The sequence below is a fragment of the Dromiciops gliroides genome, chromosome 3 (genome assembly GCF_019393635.1).
Source record: "Dromiciops gliroides isolate mDroGli1 chromosome 3, mDroGli1.pri, whole genome shotgun sequence".
In the NCBI taxonomy this organism is placed as follows: Eukaryota; Metazoa; Chordata; class Mammalia; order Microbiotheria; family Microbiotheriidae; genus Dromiciops; species Dromiciops gliroides.
Window position 1 is genome coordinate 605,771,791 of NC_057863.1, and position 16,867 is coordinate 605,788,657.

At 49.8% G+C, this 16,867-nt stretch overlaps 1 protein-coding gene across 2 annotated transcripts in view; it reads right to left on the bottom strand.

Annotated features, from left to right (window-relative positions):
• The window catches only part of ARID1A (AT-rich interaction domain 1A), a 95,890-nt gene that overhangs the window by 3,022 nt on the left and 76,001 nt on the right, over window positions 1-16,867 (bottom strand). Inside the window, exons 5-20 of one of the 2 annotated variants that reach the window (XM_043992317.1) lie at window positions 16,526-16,766; window positions 16,183-16,272; window positions 15,711-15,872; window positions 14,746-15,058; window positions 12,944-13,089; window positions 12,735-12,844; window positions 10,520-10,729; window positions 7,476-7,683; window positions 6,082-6,214; window positions 5,699-5,871; window positions 5,254-5,404; window positions 4,830-4,988; window positions 4,653-4,749; window positions 3,159-4,041; window positions 2,223-2,353; window positions 1-68 (exon numbers count right to left, since the gene is read on the bottom strand). The exon at window positions 1-68 is cut by the window's left edge and continues 3,022 nt beyond it. In XM_043992317.1, the coding sequence (XP_043848252.1) occupies window positions 1-68; window positions 2,223-2,353; window positions 3,159-4,041; window positions 4,653-4,749; window positions 4,830-4,988; window positions 5,254-5,404; window positions 5,699-5,871; window positions 6,082-6,214; window positions 7,476-7,683; window positions 10,520-10,729; window positions 12,735-12,844; window positions 12,944-13,089; window positions 14,746-15,058; window positions 15,711-15,872; window positions 16,183-16,272; window positions 16,526-16,766 (3,275 nt within the window). Of the gene's footprint in view, window positions 69-2,222; window positions 2,354-3,158; window positions 4,042-4,652; window positions 4,750-4,829; window positions 4,989-5,253; window positions 5,405-5,698; window positions 5,872-6,081; window positions 6,215-7,475; window positions 7,684-10,519; window positions 10,730-12,734; window positions 12,845-12,943; window positions 13,090-14,745; window positions 15,059-15,710; window positions 15,873-16,182; window positions 16,276-16,525; window positions 16,767-16,867 lie in introns of both variants that reach the window. The other variant, XM_043992316.1, reaches the window with a different exon arrangement.

Below are 16,867 nucleotides of genomic sequence, written 5' to 3' on the forward strand. Positions count from 1 at the left end.
AGAATGCCAAAGATCTCAATCAAGCAACGCCGGAAATATTCCACGAGCAGCTCCAACAGTCCCGGCAGCTGGAATAGAAAGAAGAGGAGCCAATGAGAGGAAAAAGGGGCCCAGGTGAGGAATTCTACCATGGGAGGGGCCTCTGAGGCCAAGACCTCTTTCCTGCAGTTATCCAGGGAGACACTGGTAAAGAAAGCGCTCAGCACACGGCAAGCGCTACACCAATGCTCCTTCCCTTCCCTGGCTCCCCACTCAGAACGAGTATGCGCCATCGAGCACACAGAGTGACCGTTCAGGAAGCTCCTCTAGCTTGAGTCTGGCCACCAATGGCGATAGAGCAGCTCAAAGGCCAAAGGGCCTTTACCCCTTCATCTACTCCAACCAACCCAATCATCCCCACTCCTTTATCTGTTTGGCTTCCCTCCCGCTGGCATTTTTCTTTGCCTTCTCTGGATCCTCTTCCTATCCTGTTAGGCAGCAGAGTCTAGAACTATATGGAAGACGATGGACCAGTGAGGAAGGATGGCCAAGGAGCAAGATTACCCGCCCCCTCCTCCCCTGCTCTCCCCGAGAGGCCTCAGCTGTCCATGGGCTTTTGGGTCCTCATTTATAGAATTTGGGGGTTGGGGGCGGAGAGACAAATGGACATGGGGATGAGATAAGATGCTGAGGTTCCTTCCAGCTTGAGCATTTTACGGATCTACATGTGTGTATCAGCAAGCCCGAGTGTGAACACAAATCCATCCCCAGTACTGGAAAAGGTAAAAAAGCCCATGTCTGGGGCAGCTAGGTGGTGCAGTGGACAGAGCACCAGCCCTGGAGTCAGGAGTACCTGAGTTCAAATCCGACCTCAGACACTTAACACTTACTAGCTGTGTGACCCTGGGCAAGTCACTTAACCCCAATTGCCTCACTGGAAAAAAAAAAAAAAAAAAGAACTGTGGAGTATAGATGCTGATTGAACCATACTATTTTTTTTGTTTTGGGTGCTGTTATTTTTTTTTTCTATTTTGAGGTTTTGCGTTACTGCTCTGATTTTTTCTCTTATAACAGGATTAATGCAGAAATAGGATTAATGTTATTATGTCTATATCTATATGTATATAGACATATGTATATAGATAGATATATATCAGACTACCTGCTGTCTAGGGGAGGGGGGAGGGAGGGGAAAAAATTTGAAATTGTAAAACTTGTATAAACAAAAGTTGAGAACTATCTTTACATGTAATGGAAAAAATAAAATACCTTATATGTAAAAAAAAAAAAAAAGAACGGAGACATTCAAATTTTGAAAAATAAAAAAAAAAAAAGCCCATGTCTTCCTGACGGAAGGCCCGGGAGTTTCAACTTTGTAAACAAACAATACTTTAAAAAAATCAAAAGTTGCTTCAACATTAATTTTGACTTTCCCCCACATTCTCACAGCAGAGCTTGAAAGCACTAGGGCCATGCTGTGAAGAAACTAACACAGCAAAGAAGTATGGACTCAACTGAGCTAGAGCCAAGAAATGAGGCTAAGAGACCCCCAGGGTCTGTGGGAGAGAATTCAGAGGGTCTGTGAGCTTGGAGAGGAAACAAATTCACACCTTTATTTTCACCAACCTTCAACTGAAATTTAGCCTTTCCTTTGATTACAATTCTAGGCAACCAACCCCAGGACTTTGTTACCAATAGAAATCACAAGTAGCATCGTGCCCCATTCCAGTCATTGCTAATACTCAATAATACACTACTTCTGCTCTATCGCTGCTTTGAAATCACTGTGGTTGTGAGACCCAATGCTCGATTACCCCATTGTAGACTGTATTTCAAATAGAATTGGCTTTCTTTGGAATTCTACATATTCCATTTTAGGTATTCAAAAGCATTATGCTGATAAGGGGCTTTAGCAGATGCCAAAGGGGTCCAAGACACAAAAAAGGTGAGAGGTGACTTCATGTGGGAATATACTTTGCTGATTCTAGGAAGAGAATCTACGTTTTACATCAATATCCAAAAGAAATTTAAAAAAAGTATTCCTTAGCATCTGTCCCATCCTCCAACCTCCCCCTTGAACGGGCCAAGTTCAAAGGCAAAATTATAAAGACTCCAGGTCCAGACACTGTTCTGGAGTTAAGCACAGATCCCGGGATCATCAACCCGATGAAGGAGCTCAGGGACAATCCCTTGTCCAGACTCTGTGCTGACTGGAGCCCCCTCCCCCAGCCGCGGGCACTCACCTGGCCCAAGTTGAAGGTCATGATGCTGTTGTCATCATACAGCAGGATGTTAATGGTGTCTAAGGCCCACGTGCTCTCTGCCAACAGCCCTGACTTGAGGGACATCATCACCCGCCAGGCCTCTGGAGTTCCTGAAACACAGTGCCCGCCCCCGCAGTGGTCAGCCAGGTGGCTCCTTCGGGGCTGCGGAGGGCTTGAGGAGGAGCCTGTGTCCAGCTGCCCACCCACCTCTCCCAGAGGAACCACTCAAGTGCTATTGCCTTTGTTAATGATGGGCCTAGAGCTGGTGCTTGTACCAGGCCCAAGGATGTAGATGGCAGCCAGCACACAGGCAGAGGGCTTTAGAGAGGCTATTGCATTAACTCCACCCATCAAAATGAACAAAGCCAATGGGAATCCAAGGCAAATGTTTTGTGTGTCAGCCCTTTTTTGGGGCCTGGATAGAAACCAGGAGAGGTCAACTTGCTTTCCTGAAGCAGCACTAACCCAGAATCCCCCCGCTCCGCCCCCCTCTGCTCTGGATAAGAAAATGATTGGTGACGGCGCCACAAGGGCCTCGTCATGCTGGTGTTAGAGCAGATGAACAACAGACCGGGAAGTAAGATCTGGGCTCTGGCCTTGGCTCTGCCAATAAACTGTGACTGACATTTTCTCGTGTCCCATGGGGCAGGTAGTGAGGACTGGGCAAAATGAAAACTGGCAGGCCCCTTTGGGCATAGTGTGAGCTCCCCAAGGCTCACCAGGAAGCCCTGAACCCAGTTAAGTACAAGGACCCTCAAGGTACAGGGCAAATAAATGCCCTCTCTCAGGGCAGAAGAGGGAGGCTAAAGTTTAGTCTGGGTCGAACCCTTTGTCAGTTTTGGAAGTGATTAATCATCCCTCATCTCCAGTGGGAAAGTGAGCCGACAGGTGGCTCTTCTCGGGAAGTCTCCTTACCGATATCTTTCGTCGTGAGCCGCCTCCTAGGTTTCAACACAGGCTGTGTAGCTTCCACGGAGCCGGGAGGGAAGGTGATATCCCGCCTGATCAGAGGGGGCTGCACAGGGGCAGGCGCTATGTGTGAGGCAGGCACCGGAGGACCTGCCTTCTGCATCTTCATCCCCGAGTGTAGGAATGGAGACTTGCTGGGCGACGTGCGGTTCTCCAGGGGCCGGGGAAGGGGGGCGGGGCTGGATACCTGAGGAATGTGATTCTGCATGCTGGGCGGGGGCTGATAGTTAGATTGAGGGGGCCTTGTCATGGGGGGCACAGGAGCCGAGGGACCATATGGAGGCTGGCGGGTGCCGTGGGAAGGCCACGGGCCCTCATGATTGACCCTCTGATCTGTGTGCAGCATTTCATCTGTTCGGTTCACCCCGTGGTAGGCAGGCCCCTGAGGGGCAGAGCCTGTGTTCTGCCGATTGGGGTAGTTGTAGCCCATATCATTGCGCCCTTGCCACATGGTGCCCTGTTGGGGGCCCTCTGTAGTTGGCTGCATGGGACCACCCATCATCTGGGGTGGCATGCTCTGCTGGGCATTAGAGCCGGGGGGTGCCGAGACCCGGTCTCGGCCAAACTGGAATGGGAATTGGTTCTGAGGGCCTCCTGCCGGCCGGCGGTCAGCACCAGCGGTGGGATATGCATTCCCATATTGGTTGTACACGTCCTGCTGGGGAGACGGCTGGGCTGGCTGCTGTTGGCTGGTTGGCTGGGGTTGGGCTGGGGGCAACTGCTGCTGTGGCGGCTGGCCTTGTCCGCTGCTATATGGTACGCTGTACATCTCCCCTTCGTGGCGCTTGGCTGGAGGACCATAGGTGCCATCCATTGGCCGCTTATAATTCTAGGAAGAGGACAAGTAGAGGAAAAGGTGTGTGTGGTGTTCTAGGAGCCAGAGACAGCGGGAGGGGAGGGAAGCCCAGATGGACTTGCTGCCATCAGACACCCTGGGGGGGTGGTGGTGCAGCAGCAGCAGCAGAAGAGCCGGCTTCAGGTACCTCTCCCCTCCCCTGACGGTTTTATTGGCACCCTTTGTTTTCACATCACCTCCATTTCCCCAACACAGACCTCCCTGCAGCAGGCCCACATGATAAGGAATACAAACAAACCAGGGCTTTAACCCAGCCTGGCATTAGGTGCCCCACACCCAGAAAGGGTTCCTCCCTGTATCTCACAGGGCAACAAAAGCAAAAGATCAATGTGGCAGTCTGGATCCAGGACTGGTCTGGGACTTATTTCCTAGTCCCTGAGGAGAGCTCTGAGGGGCTCAATGGTGCAGCCACAAAATAAGTGCATCCCTATACCCAAGTTTCTACAAGATGGTCAAGTGTCACCACCAAATAGCAAAGACTAATTAAAAACATCAGTAAACTTCTCCTGCTTCCTATCAGGCTGCGTGAGTTCCCCAAGAACTTTCCACATTTGAGGTGACCTCATTTTGGGCCCCATGCTCACCTGCTGCTGCTGTTGGTACATTGTAGTTTGCTGGCTGGGGAATGGGCTGCCGGAAGGGGTGCCTTGAGTGGAAAACTGATTGCCATAGGAATCGTGTCTGCAAGACAGAAAAGAGAATGAGGAAGAGAAGGGAAAAGCCAGGGAAGCCTGAGGCGAGGCCTGTGCTCATTTACTGACCGTGGCTGCGGCGGCTGTTGCTGCTGCTGTGGCTGCTGCTGCTGCTGCGGGGGGTAGCGGCTGGGAGAGTACATCCCCGAGTCCGGGTTGGAAGGCATGAGGTTTGGCTGTGGGGCCCCCGTGCCCATGTTTCCCTCGGGCCCTAGTCCGGACTCCGCCCTAAGCCAAAGAGAAACAGAAGGACTCTTACAAGATGGAAGACAGAGCCTGCAGAGGAGGCAGCAGGCTGGCTCGGTGGAACCCACGTGCCCAGTGCTGAGCCATCGGTGACCTCAGTCAGATCACAAGCTCCCCGAGCCAGCGTCTCCATCTATGAAATGGGGGAAACACTGCTGCATGAGCCACATCAAAGAGTTGTGAGGAAAATGACAATAAGCCCCGAAGAGCTCCACTCTAACCTACCCCGAGGAAGGCGGGCACTCACCTCACTCTGTCGTAGGGGCCTCCATAGGGGTAATGTTGCCTCTGTCCCATTGCCATATTCCCCAAACCAGGGCCTGTGGCACGGTTGTAGGGGTCCCCCATCCCACTGTTGGGGCCCTGCCCTGAGGACACGAAAGGATCATTTCCTGGAGCTAGAAGTAGAAGACAGGAAGACAGTAAGAAGGATGGGTAGGCCTCCTGCCCTCTCTTCTGGGGATAAGGGAACAGAGAACTCTAGACACAAGTTAGGGCTATCTCCAAGCTTGGGTCTGACTTGCCCTCTGTTCATTCTGTGACAGGCTCAAAACACATGGCAAGTCGAGCCAAAAGTCTCCGCTGTGAAGATGAATGGATAGGTGACATGGTACAGGCTGGAGAAGAGAGGAGGAGGGACCAGGAGGGTGCTGGAGTGCAAGAGGAAGGGGAGGACTCTGGAGCACAGTCACCTTTCCTCATGCTGCCGTAAGGATCCTTATTTGGCTCATAGGACATGCGCCCCATCATGTCAGAGGTATTCATGCTGGGCTGGTACCCAGGGTTCGGAGTCATGGAATTTCGCTTTTGGAACGTGGGGTCACTTCCATCAGTAAAGGCATCCTGGATCCCCACAGAGTTGCTCCTGCTCGGGAACCAGAAGAATGAATGAGAAGCAGACTCATCATCAGTCCTTCTCTACTCCTCTCCTGATGCCTGCTGGCAGACACCCCATGGCCAAATCCCTTCTATCTGTGTTAGATTTAGCTTCTGGGAGAGGAAGGCGCTTCCCGAGTGACCATGTGGCTAGTCCCCCCCCCAATACGTGGGCCCCCACACCTGGTGCTAGGGTTACCTGATGCCTGGCAAAGGGGGCATCTGACTATGTGGGGTGGATGCTGGAGTTGGTGGCTTCAAGTCTCCTCCTTCTGCCATGGAACTGCTGGTTGACTGAGGGGTTTGTGGCCCCTGCATGGACCCTGACCCCGCTGCAAACAGAGAGACAGAATAATGAGCACCTTTGCAGAAAATTCCTAACCTTCGTATGTATTTCCACAGAAAAGTCCGTGGATGGGCGAAGACGGAGAGACACCTGTTACATATGGGTGACAATTCTTTTCCTAGGACTATTTCTTCAGTCCTTACTTCTCTTATAAAAAGCACTGAGAGAGGAAAGGGGCGGGGGAGAGAACCACCTGATCATTAAGAGAGCAACTCTGGACTTCTGTGGTTCCTAGCTATTCCCCTTCCACATATCAAGAAGGCCAAGAATTGACAAGGAATATTTACAACACCAAGAAGGAGCCATGAGAAGCTGGCAAGCGATTTGTTACAAAAAACAAAACAAAAAGCCATGGTAACCATCCAAAGGGGAGGGGACCCTCTGGAGAACCCAAGTAGCTGGTGACCAAGCACACAGGGGCTCCATGCAACGGTCCTCTGGTCTTCTGGCCCCCAAGCCCGCTGCCTTCCTGGAGAAGGCTGGACAGCCTCTCTGTAAGCACCGGCCAACCTGCCATCACCCAGCTTCAGCCGCTCCTCTACTACTGGTAATTAATGTTTCCATTAGTTACCATTCCCAGCAGCCGATATCCCATGGCTTCAGCCGTGCTGGCTGATGAGTCATTTCAGCTATTCATTAAAATCCTCAGAGGTCAGCACCAGGGCATGTTTGTTTACACCCCACCTTCCTGGCACCCTGTCCATTCTCCCCTCCCGGCTGTGGCCACAGCTCTGCGAGGAGGGTGGGCAGAGTCCCTGGCAGCAGGGAGTTTCATTCACAACCCCTCCCCCGCCCCCTGGCCTCCCCATTCATTTCCATCTCGGCTCCCCTGGGAATTCCAGGCTCGGTCTGGGCCACATTCTAAGGCGCTGACATCAGTGAGTGGAGGCTCCCAGACATCCCCAGCCTCGGGGCCATTTGTTGTTTCCCCCCCACCCCCTGCTGGCCCTCCCACTCGCTGATTTACAAACATTTGGCGCCTTGCCAGGTGCACACTGAGAATTAAAACCTAACGGTGGCACGCCGGCTACCTCCTCACCCTGCCAGCTCAAGCCAGCGTTGGGCTCCACATTCCAGGCTGGGTCACAATTAGCATGTGAAGGGCCTTGGTGTGGGAGGACTCAGGGGCAGCACCCTGGGGGCAAGGCTGGAATCCAGGGCCTTAGCAAGGGGCTCCCCCTCCCCCAGCAGGGACCCAAGGACACCATTCAGCTGGGGTTGGCAGGAGATACCTGAGGCAGTCTCACCTGGGGATGGTGGCTGGATCTTGGGCTGGGACTTCTTGGAATCTGCGGCTGCAAAGATATCTGGGGGCGGGTCTTCTCCCCGCTCAATTTTGCACTCAAACGCATAGAGACACTGGATGTACTGCTTCTTCAAGGAGCTGGCCGCACTACTTGAGGTGCCCACGTTGAGGTTGGTGGCCAGTTCACGCCACTTCTTGTTCTTATTGACCTGCATAAGCAACCAGGGGGTCAGGAAGCTGGCCGAATGGGTTTAGGCTGCCTCTTCCCTCTGCAGAAGAGCCCCATGCTCTGGGAACTCCCAGGGCCCTTCCACAATCCCCCACCAACTCTCAAGCAGCTACAGAGTATTCAGGCTGAATTCCTCCCTGGCTTCCCCTTTCATCAACTAGGATACCCTGGACCTCCCAGCGACCAGAGCTCAGCCAGAGATGAAGTTTTGTCTTGATTAGGGTGGCATAGAATTCAGAAGGTAAATATGCTGGAGAAAAATGTAATGCAGGCATACTTCACTCTATGCAATGAAGGGGCTCATCCTATGGTGACAGACAGCATAGCACATACAGCAGGAAGGGGATCAGACTTGGAGCCAGGGGACACAGGTGCAAGTCCATGGCTCAACAAGTCATGTGACCTTGGTCAAGTCATTTCCACACTGAACCTCAGTTTCCTTTTCAGTAAAAAAATGGGGATAATTATCCCTTCACAGGAAATCGTACATAAATGTAAGCTGTTATTCTATCAGATACACAAGAAGTGCAGGCTATTTAGAAGGACCCTCCAGGGAATCCTTTGGTGAGGTGAATAACCACTCACCCCAACCCAAGCGTCCAGTGGGTGCTTCCTGTGCAAATTCACAAACCCAGGATGTGGGTTAAGGATGATGCCCAAGCATGGCGGCCATAGTCAGCACTTGTCTGGGGAGTTTCTTTACAGATGTTCCTTGGCTGGTTTTGGCTTTTTCTTAAATGTGTGTCTGCTGTCTTATTCATGCAGGACACAAATGTTTATCAGGTACCTATGCAACGTACTATACTGGCCCTGGGGAAGTACAGAGTGATACAGTCCCTGACCTCAGAGGGCTTATGGTTTAGAAGGGAGAAAAAGATAGGGAAGTGAATCCAGATCAAGATAAAAGGACCTAAGAAAGGTCCAAACAAAGCACTCTCTGAAATTCCAAGAAGGAAAGATTCTGAGGGAGATGCCAAGACTAAGACTCCAACAGGCGAAGCTAGGAACATGGAATGGTGTGAACTGAGGACTGGCTATCAGAACTAAGGACAGGACAGGCTTTCCAAACCAGACTCTGGGACATATGTCTTCTCAGTCTCCCCCATTGCATCGGGAGCTCCTGAAGAACAGTCTGCCATTTTTGCTTTTAGATTCTCCTCCAAATCAGCTCAGGGTTGTGTCCATGTTGGCTTCCCAGAAGTCCCTGATGCTGACTGAGGTGCCATGATCTCCCTCTCTCTGATCGTCAGCCAGGTCTCCTCATGGTTTTTCATGGCTTCCTAAGCTCTCCCTCCTATCCCTTCTACCAAATGTCCTCTTCTCATTACTTAAACTTCAAAATGTACACACACACTCCTCAGTTCAAATCAAGTCCCCTTTCCCCCAGGAAGCTGCCTACCAATTTATTTCCCATTTATTGCTCTTTTCTTTGAATTCCTATTGTACTTATAGTCAGAAGTCTATCATTTAGCACTTAATTAATATGGTTCGCAGGGACCTAAATAATCCTCTTGATCAACAAAGTGGAAACTGAGGCTCAGAGGTGAGACATAACTTGTTCATGATGCCCGTGGGCGAAGGGGCAAGTAAGTGATCAGGGCTGGGGAGAAAATCTGTCTCTAGACACCAAAGACCTTGTACTCTTGCCACCAAGTCAAGCTGTTCTCATTCCCTGATGTTACCTGGTGTTTGCTGAGGTGCTATGTTTTATATTTACTTTAATTTATACACGTCACTCTCCCCAGATGAAGTGTAAGTCCCCTGAGGGTCAATCTCGTTTTTGTGTGTATATCCCTGGGATCCAACACGGACCTTGGCATATAGTAGGCACTTCCTACTTCTTATAAAACTTTTAAATTCTGAAAAACACTATGCCAGTCCTATCCAAAAAGTAGATGCTGAGGGAATATTTGCTAAATGGCATATAGTTGAGCAAAGGAAACAGGTTCACTATGTTCTACAAGGCAAATTCCATCATTCAATGCCTTTTCTTCTATCTGAGGGAAAAGGTGCTAAGGAGAACAGCACTATGTGCACTGAGCAGGGATTACTCTCAGGGGGTCTATCAGACCCCCTCCTTGATGGAAGGAGGCCTGGGGAGACTACTAGAGGAGAGAATGTTTGCTTTTGTGGGTGTTTGTGGGAAGAGAGCAACGAATAGCCCAGAGGATGGGAATTCATATTCCATAGCTGGTTGGTGGGCTCTGATGAGACACTTTCCAAGGGAGATATTGTTTCATTCTCTTGACTGAGGTTTCCAAAAGAAAAAAAAAAAGCCCTCCTTCACTTGGGTCATAGACCTACTCCAAATTCAGCTATTCTGTGCGCCACCCCCCCCCAGCCCCCAACACTGCTCTAGCAACCTCAGACCACAGAGGGTCGTCTCAGTGTTCCCCTCCTCTGTTTTGTCAAATTAGATCGCAAATAATGTGGGGATGAGACCCATAGTTATCTTTGTTAGATGCCAATGAGCTCTGAAACACAATTCTACTCACCTATTTAACTGACAATGTCTCTTCCAAATCACATTTGAAATCTTACTGCATAGAGGAAGGTTTCCTGAGAATCTACAACTTCTCTAGCCCCACTCATGCCTGGAACTAAAACCCCAATGGCCCTTAGCCTTCCATTTACCCCGCATTTATATCCTCTACTTAGTGGTCTGTGTCCCTCTCATGGCAGTCTAAGCCCTTTTTAAACGTCTTAGACAATAAGCTCCCAGAGGGTAGGGAGTGTACAAGTCTTGGACAGTCTTAGATTGTCACCTAATAAAATCATTTGAGGGAAGGGAAAGAATCTGAGTGTCGTGTACTCACCTGAGTCAATCCGCCAATCTCCTTCACAGACACGTAGAGGCGGTAGAGGTCCAAGGGTTTCCTGCCCACAGCAGGCAGGTTGGTCATGCCCATTGCTTTCTCTTCCGTGAAGGCAAGATAACGGTCCACCCAGATCTTCCTCTCAGGCTCACCCCCTAATTCGTACAACTTGGTGATCTTCTCATTGGTGGTGGTGGAGGAACTGGACTTCTGGAAGGGGAGGGGGCAGGTCAGAGGGTCATGGGAATGAGGCCTAGATCCCAGGCCTGTTCCAATGCTCTCCTCTCCCAAGGTTCTTAGTTAGGGGAGGAGAAGGGCAAGAATAAAGACAAAGAAGAACACAGGGCTTTCCCACCCTGAGTTTAACTAAGAATGGGACCCGAATTGCTTGTATTCAAGGTGGAAAGAAAGCTGTTGCTGCAGAGGCACATACTTGCCAGAGAGAGCGAGCTTGAAAGGCCTTCCCAAGAAGACTAAGGAGAGCACACAAGTGCGACCCACATTCAGCTCTAATAGATTAGGTGCTTTCTTTTTAGGACACAGGAGGATGAACCAGCCCCTAGAAAACTGAAAGGTTCTAATGTTTATCTTTTCTATTCTACTTTTATTTCTGATTTCTATTTTACAGAAGGAGAAACTGAGGCTCAGAGATTAGGAAAGGTGCAGTCATACAACTCCAGAAAAAGATCCATGAGGTCAGATTTCTAAGATGCTGTCCTATCAGACAATATTCCTTCTAACCTCCAACGGTAGTGAAGGACCCAAGTTTCATCTTCCACATCCCTAACTGCACGTGGTCAAACATGCACCATCACCACTGCTCTGAGCATAGCGATGCAGGCTGCCCATCACTGTTTGACAGTGGGAGGCACTGCTCCAGGGGGAGCATCAATCCAATGAGGTGGCAGGAAGAAGTCCTTGAGGGGAAGGAACAAAGAAGGAGGGAGGAGTAAAACTACTGCTTAGGTGCTGGGAGGTAGCTCAGAGATCACCTTGTTCAATTAGCTCATTGTATACAGGAGGAAACTGAAGGCACAGTGAAAAGAAGCGACTAGCTCAAGGTCACAAAGAATCCACAGCAGAGCCAGGACCAGAAGTCAGGTCCTCCTGTTTCTTAGTCTATGTGCTCATGTGTGTGCATGCATGAGTGCGCACACACACACACACACACACACACACACACACACACACACACTCTCTCTCTCTCACCCAGCCTTAAAAAAAAAGATATGACCCAATCGTTCTCAAAGTAAGAACTGCAGACTATTAGCAATGACTTGAAAGAATGCTAGAAATCATGAAGAGAAAACTAAACCAAAATAACCCTGAGATTTCCCCTTTATCTGGCAAGATGGTAAAGATGACAAAAGATAGGGAGAGTCAATGTTGGAAGGGCTGAGACAGGTATAACAATATTCACTGTTGGTAGAGCCATGAATCAGTTCACCCATATTGGAAAGCAATTCAGATTTTTTCTAAGAAGTGACTAAAATGTCCAATACTGTTAACTCAGAGATCCCATTCTGGGCATACAGTGCTAAGGAAGTTAGACAGAAAGGCACAATATAGAGAAAAATAACATTGTAGCACCTTTTACATTATGTAAGAAGTAGAAAAAAAAAGAGCTACTAATGGCTAAATGAATGTGGTTACACGAATGGAATAAAATATCATTGTACCATAAGAAATAATATGAAGAAATCCAGAGAAGCATGGGAAGACTTACATGAAGTGAGGCAGAGTGAGATAAGCAGAACCAAACTATATGTACAATGATTATAACCATGTAAATTGAAAGAAAAAAAAATGCTATGTAATTATAATAACTAAGCTTGGTCCCAAAGAAGAGATGAGAAAATATACAACCTCCCCTTTGAGAGGAGAGGGACTATGGGTGTAGAATATTGCCCATCATGTAAGACTCAACATGATAGTTAGTTTTGTTCAACTGGTTTTTTCTCCTTCTCTTTCTTCACTTTTTGTTATAAGCAATGGCAGGTTGATTGAGGGTGGTGTGTGGGGGAGGGGAGGAACAGATATTCAGAAATAAAGATGACATAAAAACAGAAGACAGTAATATAAATAAAAAAAAAACTGAGGAGGGATGGGTAGAGGCTGTTCTGACTGGTGCCACTTTGGTACTCCAGACCCTAGAATTCATCCCCATTCTCCAGGTCTAGGCAGGGGAGAGCAAAGAGTTAAGACAAAGCTTTACCTTGGATTTGGACTCGGGTTTAGGTGTTCCATCTGCCTTGTTGTTCATTTTGGTGGCTGGCGTTAATTTGACTTCCCCGAGACCCATCATCTCTGGGCTAGCTGCCATCCCTAGAGAATGAGAGAATACTGAAGCCTTACAACAGCAGTTCTGATCCCACGAACCCCGACAATGAGGGTTCACAACAATAAGACCAAACCAGAGCTTACCTGCTGAATTGTTGGCTATATTCCCACCCATAGGATAGGGGGGACCCTGAGGGTTGATCATGCCAGCCATACTGTTAAGTCCTTGCCCATAAGGAGGCCCAGTTCCCATCATGGCCCCTTGATTCATATTGGGATAGCCTGGAGGCCTGAAGAGGGAAGGCAGAGATGAGAGAGATATGGGTAAATTAGGAACTCCGAGTATGCAGAATTGTTCTTCAGCTTGGCAAAAAGGCAGCATGAGCCCAAATCATCTAATGGGTCCCAAGCAAACCTAATTGTGCAGAGGCTGACCTAGATAGTCTTATCTCCTATCTCCCCACATAGGATGCTCGCAAGAGGGCTTAGAAGCCCTGAACAGGAAACAGCAGCTCCATTTTAAGACGTCAAGGTGTCAGAAGCATGTCTTTTACCTGTTTTGCCTGGGCTTCTTTTCCCATTTAAGGGTCCTGTCTGGCCCGATGGCTAGAAAACACAGGTCAGTGTGATGCCCACTGACCCTGTCTGTTCCGGGGGCAGTACTTCCCCCTCACACAGGCCTGTCATGGAGACTGCATTTCTAGGACTGACTGCTCTGGGCATCATCCTTCTACCAAATCCCCTCTGTATAGTCACAGGATTTCCTCAAGGAGGAAATCTCCTCCTCCTTCCTCTATAGTCCATCTAAATCCTGATAGCATCAAGATCCACTTAAAGTCCCAGGTACCACCAGTGATGCTGGGCTGGCTGCCTGAGAGCCAAAGGCCAAAGTCAAATTGTAACTGCTGGACTCAGTCCAATGAAGCCAATGCCATGTCCACCAATGAGCAGGGAAGACCGAAGAGTTGGACTTTTTGGCCATCAAACCTAATCACTTGAGCCTAATAGACTGGAGACAAGGGATTCACACACACACCCCCCCACACACCAGATTATTTTTCTGCCCTGGCCTCTCTCGGCCACCCACCAAAGGCTGTAACTTTAGAAGAAATCTAGTGATGGTGAGCAGGACCACACAACCTGCTGAGGGACTGACAGTCACCATTCCTCTTAATGGTCCAGCTGCCCGATGGGCAGTTAAATTCAAGAAGAGCAGAAAATAATTATAATTAACCCAAACTTTATCATCGTATGATCATCAGAGAGCAAAAAGTAGACTGAAAACTCATCTTTCAGCCATACCCACTATGAAAGACAGTCTTACAGATTTGTTAAACACATGGCTAAGAAAATGAGGAACACCCTTCTCTCCAGAGGGCATGGAGGGGAAGGAACACCTATTCATGAGGGGAGGGAGGGAGAAAGCAGCACAATGTCTATGGAACTAGGTCTGTTTTAGTTTGATGTTTTTTTTCCTGGGTATCTGCACTGACCACCAAATCCTAAATATCAAGTCATATTCTAAGAATTAGATGTAGCATAGAATAGTGGGAGAGATAGCAGGCCTCAGAACCAGGAAGGCCTGGGTTCGAGTTCTGCCTCAGACACATAGATGGCTGTGTGACCCTGGCTAAGTCATGGAACCTCACTGTGTTCTAGCCAATTCTCTATGCCTCTGAGTCACAGAGAAGGGGCGACCCTGTACTGGAAAAAGGAGTCTCTTCCCCATGGAGTCCCTTTTCCCTCTCTGAAGGACAGGTGAAATCCAAAGGGAAGCCCTATGTCATACCTGTTTTGCCCTGATCTCTCTCTCTCTCTCTTTTTACAAGCCAATGGGGGTTAAGTGACTTGCCCAGGATCACACAGCTAGTTAAGTGTCAAGTGTTTGAGGCTGGATTTGAACTCAGGTCCTCCTGAATCCAGGGCTGGTGCTTTATCTGTCATACCTGTTTTGGATGGAGTTGGCAGCAACATGCATGGCAACGGCGGTTTCTTGTGCTTTCCGGTTCATGCCCCCAGGTGGGGGGCACATCCCCGACCCAACCTGAGGCGGCATGTTGGCCATGTTGGGAGCGTAAGGCCGACTGCCCATGGAGGCGTGACTCATCCTTCCTGGGGGTAGGCCACTGTAGGGTGGCATGCCGGTCTGGCCATGCATCTGAGCCCCAGCACCCATGGGGTTCATGCTCCCCGCCATCCCTGCACTTGCATAGTTGGCGTTGGGCAGGGTATTATAGTTTGGCTGCCTGGGGTAGCCTCCTGGGAGGAAGAGGAGAAAAGAAGCAGTTATTGGGTGAACAGCTCCCAACCCTCAAAACTCTGCAGAGGCAAAGGGGAACACATCCATCCATGGCTGGAGTAGCTTCGCAGAACCTGGGAGAGATCTCCACATCAAAAAGCAGCCAACACGCCAGCCTGATGAGAGGGCGGAAGTGAGCCAACTGATGCTGAAAGAAGAGGAGCCAACTAACCTATACATTTGGCTTTATTTCTATCTAGGCCTTTCTAATGTTGAAGGAATTCTTTCCTATTTGGAGCCCCAGAAAGCTCACTCCAGGCTCCCCACAGAGTCTACTTTAGAGGCAGGGCTTATCCTCTGATAGATTTGATCTTGGCCCATACACTGTATGGGGACTTGGTCACTGTTCCTGAAGAACCAACTTTCTTATGCAAGACAAAGAGTAGCACTACCCTCTTCTCCTAAGGACTCGGAGCTCATATATGTGCCTGGTGATGAACAACTTCTCTAAGAATTCCTTGTTTGCCACAATGACCCCATTGTTCAACAGCAGTCGAACCTACAGAACTGATTCTCACTTTTTCCTGGGCCGTGCCTCCCCACCTGGGGGGAAACCCCCCATCCAACCTAGAAAGCCAAGTGATGAAGAAATGAAGGGGAAATCATTCTCACCTTGGGGGCCGTACTGACCCCCCTGGGGCCCATAGCTCCCCATGGAGTTCTGATAGGAGCCCATGCCTGCGTGCATCTGTCCTGAGGACTGACGTGGAGATAAGGCAGAACCAGGCTGAGGGGAGCTGTACTGGGGCATCTGAGGATTCCTCTGCATGTAGCCTATGGGAAAAAGAGTCGGTCACCGGCAGAGTTCCTCAGGAAAGAAGGAAAACCCACAGATGCTGGTACTTTCCCAACATCCTCACCACTAGGTGCTCACGCCCGCTGAAGGCCCTGAGTCACTACTAACTATGCAAATGTAGGCCTGGAGCTTCTGGTGGAGGGTGGGCAAATGACATGGTGGGCTGAGTGCCCCTAACACGGATTCATGGGGGAAAAAAAGTCCATGTGGCCTGGGCAGCACTCTGGAAAGGGCTGGGGCTCTCTCTAGCTCCCAATAATTTAGTTTCCCCACGCGTCAGCCTCTCACCTCGATCCTGGGCAATGCTTGACTGGTTCATGGAAGGATGCATGATGCTATCTGACTGGCCACTGGGCGGCCGAGGTGGCATCTGGGTGCCTGCTCCAGGGAGAAGAAGAGAAGTTAGCCAAGCCTGGGGAGAAATACCGATGGGGGCATCCATATTCCTCAGAGGGCCGAAGGGCTAAGTGTTAAGTCAGAGGTCAGGCTGGGGCACCGTTAGGTCCTATTCTAGAAACCTCTAGGGGTGGTATACTTAGGATACTGTCAATCTTTAAAGTGAAGATTTCTCCGATCTCTTCCCTCCCCCTCCAGCAAAGGCCCAAGCCAGCACTAAGTCCCCTGCCCATACCTGGCACTGCAGCAGGTGAGAGTGGTCCTGAGCGAGACTGAGCAACACTGGCAGGAGAGCCCACCGGGGAGGGGGAAGGCCCTCGGATCCCAGGCAGATGAGGGGAGGTATGAGGAGAGAAAGGAGACTGAGCTGGGTTACTCTGTTCTCCTTGGCTGCTGGAAATCCCTGAAGTGCTCACACCAGGGCTCAGAGCTCCTTCTGTCCCCATGGGGAGATCATCTATCGAGCCAGACAGATCCTGTAATAAGCAGACAGATACTGGTCAGGACTGAGGAACCCTCAAGGAGGCAGGAGAACTCGTCCCTCGGTTACACTACTTGACCCATGGGTGATTCGGAG